We start from the raw sequence: 13,106 nt of genomic DNA, 5'->3' as shown, positions 1-13,106 counted from the left end.
TATGTGGTCTCTGTTAAACCTGCCCCCTTTAAAAAACATAAAACTCATTTTTAGCTTAGAGGTATACGAAACTAGGCCTTGGTCTGTGTTGACACACTGCTGTAGTTTGCCAGCCCCCACCTTAAACCACCCATCAATATTTTTAAATACCGATGCCTTTATTTTGGATTGAGCTTTATTCTTTCTCCCCTGTTACATCTTTGAAACTCCTTTTTCTTTTGTTGTTTCTCCATATTCTTCACCTTTTGGTTTTCTGTCCAGGTTTTCCCTTGATTTTGGTTTTCTATCCATGTTCTCCGTTGATTTTCTACAAACAAGAAGTTTGTTTTACTTCATAAAGCCTTTGGTTTTATCCTCTTCCCTCAATTACTTGATTGTATCATTAAAAAATTTCCCATTCCTTGAGGCATGTTGAAAGTAAAGAAGAACTTTCCTTTTCTGCATCATTCCTTTGGTTACCTTTCTCTGAAGAATTTACCAGAAAAATCTGTTAACTTTACTAGATTGCTTTTCGTAGTTAATTTTGTCTGTTACTTTGCTTAATCTCCTCTCTTCTGCTAGTCTCATTTTACAAGTTCACAGCAGCCTGCTCACAGGCCACTAGAATAACCATTGTTGGTGTTAGTCTTGGTTTGGATACCTGGGATTGAACTCAGGGGCACTGACCACTGAGCCACATCCCCTGTCCTATTTTGTATTTTATTTAGAGACCGGGTCTCACTAAGTTGGCACTTTTGCTGAGGCTGGCTTTGAACTCATGAGCCTCCTCCTGCCTCAGCCTCCTGAGCTGCTGCTGGGTTTATAGGTGTGAGCTGCTGGGCTTACAGGTGTGTGCCACTGTGCCCAGCAATATTAATCTTTAATGCACAAACATTTTTAGACTTGATGTTCAGTAAAGTAATTTTGGAGATTTGGGCGGTAATTAGAAACCTTGTATTATTTTGATATATTAATTTACTATTTTCTAAATGAAAATGAGCATGGGCTCTATAAAATATAACAGTCGGTGTATAGATCAGGTTATTTTTATTTGTGCTACAAATGTGGCATTTCAGAAATGAAACCTTAATATGTGTATATTAAGACCCCATATAGACACTCTCAAATACTGTCCCTTAGTGCAAAAAGTAGATTGAATCTTAGGAAGCCCATTTTTTAGTAGCAGTATCATTTTTTTTTTAATATTGATCTTGCATTGTATTATAGGACTCAGGAAAGTTTGTAAATGCAAGTCATTATCATGTGGACACCCCCACCCCACTTACACTAATCCTTGAAGAGAAGAAACTGGAAAAGTAGAAAAACAACAAAAAAGGAGAAGTGGGACCTTTCCTTGGTAAATTGTAAGCCAGGAGGTTTCATAATTAACTTAATACTTCAAGCTTTGTTCAAGTAATGGGAAAGACCTTTGGACATTTAATACAAAAAGCATTATTATTAAATTTGGTGCTCCACAAGTCGTGATCTTTGAACCCCAGTGACCTTTCATCATTACATTTCTTTCAAGTCTTCTGTTTTATTGGCTCTGTTTCTGAGCACATACTGAAGTTTCTGGTAACAGCATGGGGTTACCAAGAACAAATCGTGCTTTGTTTTTCTTTTTCTTTTTCCTGCAATGCTCGGGATTGAACCCAGGACCTCACATATGCTAGGCAAACACTACCACTGAGCTACACCCTGAAGCCCTCATTTTCTTTTTTGATGGTGAAATAAGATTTACTGTAGCAGAGCTGAGCTTTAATTATAGTATCTATGAATCTAAGCAAGATATTCATCAAATTGGTTTGGCGTACATCAGGTCAAATATTAACATTTCTAGCTGGGTAATAGCATTTTGTTCATTTGTATGTATGTCTATTTGTATATATGTATGTATGTATTTATTTTTACTGTGGTGCTGGGGCTTGAACCCAGGGTCTTATATATGCTAGGCAAGCCCTCTACTATGGAAACCACACTCCCAGCCCCAGTTTTTCTTAAAACATGTTCAGTGATGGCTTAATTTTTTTAGAAATGTTGATATTAGGTTTCTAATGACATGATATATGGCCCTGTCTTTATCCTCTTCTGTTCAGTGCTTTTATTGATGACTTAGATAAAACTATGAGGTAGTCTTGTCAAAATTACAAATATATCAATCTAGGAGAGATGTTAAATGACAGAACTGGAGCTCAAAAGATTGAATATACTGAAACAATCTAAAGTTTGACAGAGGTGCATGTATCTCAAGTTCCCAAGTAGAGTGGTTATGTTTTGCAGACCATATTTACAAATTTGAGTATGTTTGAAAAACCTCAAAGTGAGCCTAAATTTGTGTGGTTACCAGGAAAGCTAGCATATCCAGAACAATTAAGGGAATAGTTTTCCTGTACTGTGGTAGCATTTTGTCCTTGCCTCATGTATTATGAGATACTGAAGGTGGAGGGTAAACAGAATGGAGGGGTTTGGACACTACAACAAACAATGAATCACTGAATAATCTGGGAAAACTGGTCCTGAGAAGCGAAAATCTATGTGCAAAATGATGATCATCTCTGAATATTTAAAAGGCAGTCCTGGAAGATACTTTTTACATGTGGATTCAGAGGCCAGAATCAGAGTCAATGGATGAAAGTCATTAGGATGCAGATTTAGGGCTTAGCCCCAGGGAACAGCTTAAATCAACCATGAAATATGTCCTGCCTTGATGAGATATCCAGCTACCCATCACTACATGCTTTGGCAGGGGTTATTAGTGTAGTTATAGAGATTGCTCAGGGGAACCCTGCATGGGATGCAAGATTGGAATAAATGACTTTCTAAACTCCTTTTCTGAACTCCTAAATATTTGTATGTATGTTTTCACCCACACATAGTTGGTTATTTTTTCAATCTGCCTTTGCCCCTTTCTCTTAATCTGAACTCACCAGATTAGCTGATTAGCTGACTTCGAACTATGATCTCTGGCTCCTCTTTTTCCTCTTGTTTTCTAGAAATTAAACTTTTGGTACAATGTTATAATAAGTTATTCTTATAAACTAAATTTTTTTTTCTGGTGCTTGAAAATTTTAATTGTAAAACATAGCAGATGTTCAAAACTGTATGAAAACTTATGTTTGGTTTAATATACAAAACAGACTTAGATGTAAATCCTGCCTTCTAAGCCAAGAAATAAAATTTTATCAATACATTAGGCTCTTCCTTGTTCTTTTCTCTCACCCACCAATATTCTACAAATAATTTCCTTGTTATCTTTATAGTTTTACCCTATAGTTTTAATGTGTTTATATTAAGATAGATCCCTTAATAAAATAGTGTTTGGCTTTGATTGACTTTAAATTTTGGATAAAAAGAAGCATATTACTGCATTCTTTTTTACCTTTTTAGCACAGTGTTAGGTTTTTTGAGATTTGTTTATGTTGAAGCCCATAGCTGTGACCCATTCACTTTTACTTCTTGTTGAATTTAGTTGTTTGGGCCACATACTTTTACAGTCCATTTACTATAGATGGATTTTTAGATTGTTTCCAGTCTTTTGTTCTCATGAATAATCTTACTGTATAAGAGAATTTCAAGGGCCTTGTCTGACCCTGCAGTTGTTGAGCAAGTATGGTTTACCTTACTTCATGGTAATGCCTGTTTTCCAAAGTGGTTGTACCAGTAGAGAGTAGGAATCCACCTCTGCTCCTTATCCTTGTCAACACTTATTGTCCTTGTTCTCAATTTTTGCCAGTTTGGTGAGTCTGGATACATTTCTTTGTGGTTTTTAATTTTCATTTTCTTAATTATTAATGAGTAGATCTTTTCATATACATTCTTCTTAAATGCTTCTTTTATTCCTGATTATTTCTTATCCTCCCCCTTTCCCTTTTGATTACATCTTCTTTTAAAAACTGATTTATATTTATGTATTATGGATAATTTTTTGGTTATATGGGCTATAATTACTTTTTGTTTGTAGCTTGTGTTTATATTCTGTATGAGACATTCTTTATTTCAAAGTCAATCAGTCTCTTATGTTTGCTTTCCTAAATCTTTATACTTTTTGCCTTTTACACTTTTATTTTATGAAAAGTTAAAGAAGTCTTCAAAGACATAGAAAAGGAAAATAAGATCAAGTAGACCCTTCCCCATATATCTATCACTCATCTTCAAAAAGTTCAATTTTTCATCTTTTTTTCCCCTCTTCACTTCTTTTTTTTTTTTGGGGGGGGGGAAGTATTTTAAGCAGATCTCAGCATCAAATTATTTAACCTGCAGAGATTTCAGTTTTACTGATATTTTATCTATTTGATGAGTTAGAGAGGTATTTCATTGTTATTTTGTCAATGTTCATTGTTTAATTAACTCTAAAATGTTTAGAATTATTTTTCTGGTGAATATAATGTTTTACTATTATGAAGGAACTGTCTTTATTTCTCCTTATTCTTTTTGCCTTGAAGTCTCTTATATCTGATATTTAATATAACCATACTAGCTGTGGTATTTCTAATTATGCTTTTATTTTCAATTTTTTATATTATTACATCTTAACATGTGTCTTATAAGCATCATATAGCTGGCTTCTATAACTTTACCTAGCCTATTTTTGTAATTTCAAGTATAAAAATTAGTTCTTTAAATATATCATGAATAATGAATGATGCATTTTGATTTTTTCCTAACATTTTGTGCTTTTGTCTTATATTTTTCTCCTTTTTTGCCTAAAAAAAATCATTTTCCCTATTAGTTTCAAAATGATAGATTCTGCTTTTCAAGATAATCTCAATAATTTATCATGTATGTTCAAATTAGCACAGTGTTAAGTTCATTAATGTCTGTTTTATTTAAACATTTTAATTTCAACCCCTCTTGTATACTATCATTGTAATGCATTTAATTTCCTGTTTTAAAAGAGCTAATTACTCAGAGTGCTATCATTGTCTTTGTGAGTGTTTTGTTAACATTACCCACATATTTATGCCTTTTCCCACTTTTTTGTGTCACCACAGATTGACATTTCTCTTTATATAAAATTCTATTTTATCTAGCACATTGCAGGTATTATTTCACTATTTTTTGACTATAAATAATTTGGCTTCAGTATTGCTTTTAAAATTCAGTTGTAGCTTTCCTTCTTACTTTTTTTGAAGGTTATCTCTCTGGTCACTTTTAAAATATTCTCTTCTTTTGGTATAAAATTTCACTATGATATTTCAGTGTTTAGATTTTTTTTTTAATTCTGTTTTAGATTTGTTGGGCTTTTTAGAAACTTAGATTACTATTTTTTTTTTAAGTTTTATAGTTTGAAGAGAAATTGCCAAAAATATTTTGCTTCTTATTTCTCATAATGACTATACAACTCTGGATTTTTATGAGCTCTTTATACTGTTTTCTATGCCTCTTAACCTTTTGTTCATATGTCCAACCTCCTTGACTACTTTGGTTTGAGCAATTTCCTTTGTCTTTCAGTTCACTAATTCTCTTTTAATTTGTCTAATCTGCTGTTAAATCTGCCCTTGACATTTTTTGTTTTTAGTAATACATTGTTTATTCATGGAATTCTGTTTGGTTCTTTTGAAAATTCGTTTGTTCTGCTATATGGTGTTTATTTTGTTATTTATTTTATTTGTGTGGACGTGAGCGATTAATGCTTATTTTTCTCAGAAAATTTATTTTTCTCCGTAACTGTGGAGAATCATTGAAAGTTGGGTTTCTCCAGAGAAGAATAGAGCATTATTTTGTTATTTGCCTAGGACCCCTTCCAGTTCTTGACCTCTTAAAATGAATTCTGAGCTTGAGGTTTTTCAGAACAACCAAATGGAATTTTAAATTGTAATTACCCTTGTGAGGTCTGGTTTGTGGTTTTGAATTCCCAAGAGAAATGTTTTCTTGCCTCTCTTCAATGCCATGGCCCAGGGCAGTGCTTTTTCTTTTCTTCTTATTTTTTCAAAAGTCCCATTGGAACATGCAACTCACTTGGAGTAAGGCAATCTCATGCTGAGGATTGTAGCTTTTTGAGTCCCGGACCCGCCCCCACCCCCACTTTAGGTGGGTCAAAACAAAAAAGTTGGTAATTGAGTTTACCACACTTTGGCAAATCCTTTAGGGTGAAAATCAGCTATAGAGAGCTCATTTGACTTTTTCTGTTCTTCATTTAACTTTTGCCCTGAATATTCCTGGCTTTCTTACTAACTAATGAGTGCATTTAAAATGGTTTATCCAATATTTTCTATTATTTTCAGCAGGAGGGTCAGTAAAGGTTCTTGGTACAACATGTTGCTAGAAATGGAATCTGGCCCTTTTTCCCAATTCCCACGTAGACTTTATTGTTTGAACATCCAGCCACACAAGTAGTTGTGTAGTTAGGAAGCACTTTGAGGGTTTGTATTCTTTGAGGTTTTGTATTGCATATCTTTTCTATTTTAAAATCTCAGTTGTTTGGTGAAGGGGATATATTTTTATTATCTGTGTTTTACAAATTGGTAAACTAAGACTTTGAGGAAGAATCTGAATATATATCTTGTGGCTATGAGTAGGACTAGGATTTAGATTCTTGACTTTGTATTTATAACATAATTTAGTTTTCTTTTCACTTTGTCATCTTGCCAAAAATTTCAATGTTAACATTTGATGTCTCCTGATTATTTTTGATCTAAATATGAAAATTCAAGAGAAACTACTGAAATAATAATATCTGTATAAAATTATAGCCCTGCATTCAGTTTGCTTAAGGTTTCTGCAGTGACATAAAACATAAAATATATTGACTTATGTTTTAGAAAGCAGTGAAAAAGTTGAGAAATGTTCTTTTTTGCTGTTGTAGGATTTTGAGGTACTATCGTTGTAAAACAGGTAATTATTGTCTTTTCCAACAGGTGTGTATGTAATATAGATTGCAGTGGATACAGTTTTAATCCTGTGTGTGCCTCTGATGGGAGTTCATATAACAATCCTTGTTTTGTTCGAGAAGCATCTTGTATAAAGCAAGAACAAATTGATATAAGGCACCTTGGCCATTGCACAGGTAAGATCACATGGAGACCTGTCTTTAGTATTACATGCCTATAATCTTACTTGGTATTGTTCCACATTTGTAAAATGAGAAATTCCTTGAAAGTTTTTTATCTTTTTTTACATCTTTCAGAATTTCCTGTTACTTAGATATTTTTTTCACTTATTTTTGTCTTCTTAAGACATAAATCACGATGCTTGATGGTTTATTTAGTTACCGAGCTGATCCTGGCATGGAGATTAAGATTTACATTTATAGTTCTAAGGTGATTTTAAATATATTATCTCTATGTAGTTTTTGCCCCATTATGTGTTATATGTACAATTAAAGATTTTGGCGTGAAGTTACAGAATAGAAAGAAATGATACCCTTTGGTTTAAAATTGTTTGCCATTCTCACTTTTGTTATAAGATACCGTATAAGAATGATTTTGTTTGTTTGGTTTGTTTTGTTTTCCACCCCTGTGAGAAATAGTGACAGTCATTGAAGCCAGAGGTTCTCAAATCATTTTTCCTCACTAGTACTCATATGAGCTGGGGTGTTGGAGCACTTCCTCAGTAGCATATATGGGAGAAGCACATTCTTATGGATGAGGACTGTACATCTTTTCTGCTTACTAGATCCACTTCCTACCCATACTCCTTCCTTTTTTGGGCTTACTTAAGGGGTACTTTAGGAGTGTGCTATTAACTGAGCTAAAAGAAAAAGATTGTATGCCAAAGTTTGCTGCCTTATCTTGAATAAATCTTTGTGACATACTTCCCAACTGATTGCAGTATCAAAAAATACTCAAGAAGCTCATCAGAGGATTTACAGATGTATGGTTTTGGGTATGATAGAAAGAGGCATTTCCTGACAAAGATCTCCTGCAGATAGATATTCTTCTTGACTTTAATCTTGAAGTATGAATTCTTTTATTCATTGGGTAGTATTGAGAGCTTAGGTAAGAAGAATAGCTCAGAGAAAGAGTATCTTCTCTGAGGAACCTGGTATCTGATTGGTAGTCCCTGGAATAGCACATTCAGAGCATTTGACCAAACTTGAGAATTTAAATTGAAATTCATGCAGATTTTAGACTACTTTGGAATGATTGGGCTTTAAGTTTTATTTTAGCCCCTTCAGTAATTTTCCAGTCAAGCCTAACTGTGCCTTTTTATTATCTCCCCGGCTATGTATTGAGATCCAAAGCTCTTATGTGCTAGCAGGTATTTATGGTTCTTATTCAGTCTCCTAGTTCATATGCAGCTCATAAATCAAGTGTTTTTTTTCCCCCTTAGAAAATGTTTGATAACACAATTGAGATTCCAAAATAATTTTATTCTGAGTTTTCCAGGAAAACTGGTAGAAGATAAATCTTTAGATCATTGTTCCTTGGAGAGAGTGTAAATTCTTTCTCCTTATGGTATGTGTTGTTTTAGTTTGCACAGGAAGGATTTTTTAAAAAGTAGATGATATTTGAGCTAAAGTCCAAATGAAATTACAGTTCATGAAGTAAAGAGCATATATACCTGTGCTCCCTTGAGGCCTGAGGCAGAAAAGGGACAGTTGACAAAGAGGAAGGTAAAAGCCATTTCACAATGTTATATGTTTCAAAGCATCATTTTGTATACAATAAATATACATAGTGTTATATGTCAGAGAGAGAGAGGGAGAGAGTGAGAATGGTGAGAAATATAAGCAGGATAATTGTACAAAGTTAACAAGGACCTGGAGCATTAGGAATAATTGAGTTTTCCATGGTATGACTTCAATATCGTATGTTAATTTGAAAAACTGTATTCTCTTATAGACACAGATGATACTAGTCTACTGGGAAAGAAAGATGATGGACTACAATATCGACCAGATGTGAAAGGTACCAAATCATGATTATCCTTAGCCATAAGTCCAATGCTCTGTATGCTCACATGCATTATTTTATTTGATTCTTACTGCTGCTCTAGTGAGAAGAGCCTTATACCCACAGGAACACTGAGACTCAGTGGTGTTAGATCCAGTTAACTGAAGACCACCTGGATTTTGGACTCCTTGATTAGGACTTCCATATAATAGTCCTATTATCAGTGCATCTTCTACTAATTTGTTTGGTTATCCTAATGGACAGTTAGGATATGTATGTAAGCCACCTCATATACCTAATTTAAAAAAAAGTAAAATAGCAACTATCTTAAAGAAAGTAAAACAGCACCTATCTTAAAATTAAATGAGATTATACACATCAAATGCTTAGAATAGTGTCTGGCCTGCTTACTGAGTACTCAATAAATGGTAAGTATTATTGTACTGAATAATTTATTACTTCCTTTACTTGAATTTTTAAGCCTGAACCTGTTATAATCCATGAGCCCCTGAAATACCAGTTTCCCACGATGATACAAAGTACTATATTTGAAATAGAAAATCTTCTGTATTCCCAGAGGGGTCATAATAGATTATTCCAGTTTTATTCTCTATACTGATAAAACATGACCAGAACAGGAAGGCCATTTTTCAATATTTAGTAGCTCTTATTTAAGGCAGTCTGGGGAACTGTATGTGCCTCAAACACTTGATGGTTGTTAATAAAATCACTTAATAATATGACTGTATGTTGATAATTTAGTATTTTTTATACATGATCTATAACGTTAGCTGGGTGCCGTGATGCATATCTCTAATTTCAGCTACATGGAAGGCTGAGACGGGAGGATTGCAAGTTGGAGGCCAGCCTGGGCAAATTAGTGAGACCCTATCTCAAAATAAATAAATAAAAATGGCTGAGGATATAGCCAAAAGTGATAGAGTGCTTGTCTAGCATGCACTAGATCCTGGGTTTGATCCCAGCATATTGATCTAGAACTAAGTTTATTATATACCTAATTTGTACTATTCATCTTACTAGACATTACCTGTGGGTAGAAAGATATCTAGTACATAATCTCTACATCTTTATAGAGTTTGTGCTATAGTAAAAAAAATGCATCTAACTAATTTGTAATGAAGTAGAAATTGATTATAGTCATAAAATGTAGTAAAGAAGTGAATTGGGAATTCAGAAAAGATAAGATTACTCTTTGGTGGGAGAAAATGAAAGTCTGAGAAATATCATGAAGGAGGTAGAATTTGAGTGAATGTTGAAAGGAGTATTAGAATTTGAACAGGAGTCAAAGGGTATTTAAGGAGGACGGAAGAGCAGGAACAGAGTTGTGGACATAAACATTATGGTAGAATGTGTTGGAGAATGGTAAGGAATCCTTTTTGGCTGGATTACAGGACTTTGGAGAGAGAAAGAGGCCAGACTAGAAAGAGCTAGGGGTGAGATCTGCTACCCTGGGATATTTAGAATTTATTTATGGGCAGTAGGGAATCATTAATATATTTGAAAACAAACCTACAAAGTTAACCACTTGAATGAATGATACTTGGCAGGAACATTTTGCTTATTATATATATTGAAATGAAAACCTTTGGGTGGACTCAGAATAGGCATCTGCTTACACTCAAGACAAAGAGCTAAAAGTCACCAAGACTTAAGCTCAGGTGACTGAGTTCGTGGATTCTTCTTTTAGGACTAAGGATGCTGGGAAGGGAAAGGTGTTTGGGGTAAGGTAAGAAAAAAGTTGATGGTGTAGGTGATTAATTGCATTTTGGAGTTTCAGGTGTTTGTGGAATTCATCCAGGTGACTGTTTAGCATAAATCTGAGAGGCAGTCCTTGGATATAGAGATATGATAATGGAAGCCATGAGAATGAATGAGAGAGTTTCTAGCACTACACTGTCTAGTACAGTAGCCACTGTCCACATGTGGCTCTTGAATTAAAATGAAATTCTAGTCCTGTTTCAGGTGTTCAGTAGCCACTTGTGACATGTGGCTGCCACAGTGTTTAGCACAGGTATGGAATATTTCTGGAGTTGTAGAAAGTTTTATTGGACAGTATTTACTTAGAAAGGAAAGAAGACCCAGCCTGGGAAGAAGCAGACAGGATTAAGGATTAAGAGGAAGGCAACCTTTTCTGTGGTACAGAAGCCATGGGGAAAAGATGGGTAATGATGTGCAATAGACAGTGTTATCCTCCGCCTTGAATTTGAAGGCAAATGGAATCGTTAAAGTCTTGGGCCAGAGAGTTTCTATAGTTAGAAAGATGAAATCCAAACAGTGAAAGACTTAATAAGTGTTCCAACAGTAAGGAGATAGAGGTCAAAAGATTTATTTGGTTGTATTTTTAAAAACTTCATTTGCTTTTTTTTACCCGCCTCTCACAACAGTTATAGGAGCCCTCAGTAAATATTTGCATCTGCAATACATAGCCAAGACTGTGTACATAGACAGGACCTAGGATGGGTCCCCAAAGTGACAAGCAGGAACTTTGCACCAGCAAGAAGGCAGACAGATTGAGAAGGAGTACTCAGTGAGAGAAAGCTTTGAGAGTGGAATTCTTAGAAAAGAGTGTTGTTAAACTGGGCACTCAAATGTCTGAAATAGTGGCTGATTTAGATTCATCTTGGGCTGTTGGGATCCTGTGGTAAATATTGAAGTAGGAGTGTTACTGGTTCTGTTGCAGATGTTGAAGTCATTAAGGATGTGATGACTGAATATCAGGTATATAGGAAATGGGTGCTTGACATTAAAAAAACTTTATTATAGAAAATTTCAGAGATAATGTAAACAGAATAATGAACGAACCCCCATGTACCCAGAACTCACCTTCAGTATTTATCAACATTGTTGTTCTTGTTTTGTCTGTTTACCTTCACCCACATTATTTTCATTATTCTCATTTTGTAGATTTTTTTTTCTTTTGAGGCATAATTTGCAATATAGAAATGCACAAATCTTACATGTGTCAGTTTTTAAAATTTTTTGTTTTTGTTTTTGGTACTGGGGATACCAGGGGCACTTAACCACTGAGCCACATCAGTGGTTATATTTTATTTAGAGACAGGGTCTCACTGAGTTGCTTTAGGACCTCACTAAGTTGCTGAGGCTGGCTTTGAACTCATGATCTTCCTGCCTCTGCCTCCCAAGCTGCTGGGATTACAGGTGTACACCATTGCACCCAGCAATAAGTGCCAGTTTTGACAAAAGGATGTACTCTATGTGCATCACAACTTACCAAAGTTGATAACATGTCCATCTACCTGGGAAGTTTCTTTGTGGTATAGACATTTTAATCCAAAGATATTTTTATATGGGCTGGGGATGTGGCTCAAGTGGTAACGCGCTTGCCTGGCATGCATGGGGCACTGGGTTCGATCCTCAGCACCACATAAAAATAAAATAAAGATGTTTTATCCACCGAAAACTGAAAAAATAAATATTAAAAAAACTCTCTCTCTCTCTCTCTCTCTCCTTCTCTTTCTCTCTCTTTTTTTTTTTTTTTTTAAAAAAAGATATTTTCATGCAGCCTAAGACCTAAATGGCCTTTTCCTACAAAGACATTCTCATTTCATTCTGAGGATCACATCATCCCAACCCTCGTGTCATGATTGACCTCATTCTTGAGCCTGCTCAAGAATGCTACTGCTGGCCAAGGATACCATAATTAGCAAGATGTTAGTATCATGGGTCCCATTTCTTGGTGACTGTTGCTTATATATTTCAATGCAGCTTTTTGATATACCTTTTTTTGAGGGGGTGATTGCTGGTGATCAAAGCCAGAGATGCTGAACTCATTGAAGGAGGCCTGATTGTGTGTGATGGAGCATCGTGATGAGGGTGGTTTCAGGTCTCCTGAGAGGCTGGGCATGTGAGTGAAAGGCTAGCCTGGAAGTGACCTTGGTAAGCACATTACGGGGAGGTGTGGAAGGAAAAGAGATCGAGGAAGCAGTTTGGTCTTGGAACTTCAGGAAGATGAAAGGAGTATTTTCTAAGGGAATAGTTGAGAAGATAGATGAATTTATTCACTTCTTAGAAAAGGTGTTTCACTGGCAGAGTGGGAAAAAGAACAGTCAGGGCTGGGGTGAAGAATAGCCAAGTTTAGAAATGAGAGGCTGGGAGGTATTGGAGAGTAGGTAGGAATGATGACCCCTTAATGGGGTCCTAGGAGACTGGGATTGGAAAAGGAAGCATGTGTGGAGAGAGATATTAGTGGTGAAAGTAGGTATGCACAGTAGTTTATGGGAAGCCAGACAGTGTTTTGAGTTTTTTCACTCG

The 13,106-nt window shown here is 35.1% G+C and overlaps 1 protein-coding gene across 1 annotated transcript in view; it reads left to right on the top strand.

Annotated features, from left to right (window-relative positions):
* Window positions 1-13,106, top strand: part of Tmeff1 (transmembrane protein with EGF like and two follistatin like domains 1) — a 92,338-nt gene that overhangs the window by 59,229 nt on the left and 20,003 nt on the right. The window contains exons 6-7 of the mRNA XM_076845750.2: window positions 6,837-6,985; window positions 8,763-8,828. Coding sequence (XP_076701865.1) covers window positions 6,837-6,985; window positions 8,763-8,828 — 215 coding nt within the window. The remainder of the gene's footprint in view (window positions 1-6,836; window positions 6,986-8,762; window positions 8,829-13,106) is intronic.

Source organism: Callospermophilus lateralis, chromosome 2 (genome assembly GCF_048772815.1).
Source record: "Callospermophilus lateralis isolate mCalLat2 chromosome 2, mCalLat2.hap1, whole genome shotgun sequence".
NCBI lineage: Eukaryota > Metazoa > Chordata > Mammalia > Rodentia > Sciuridae > Callospermophilus > Callospermophilus lateralis.
The sequence above is the reverse complement of the archived record's forward strand: the minus strand, read 5'-3'. Positions and strand labels throughout refer to the sequence as shown.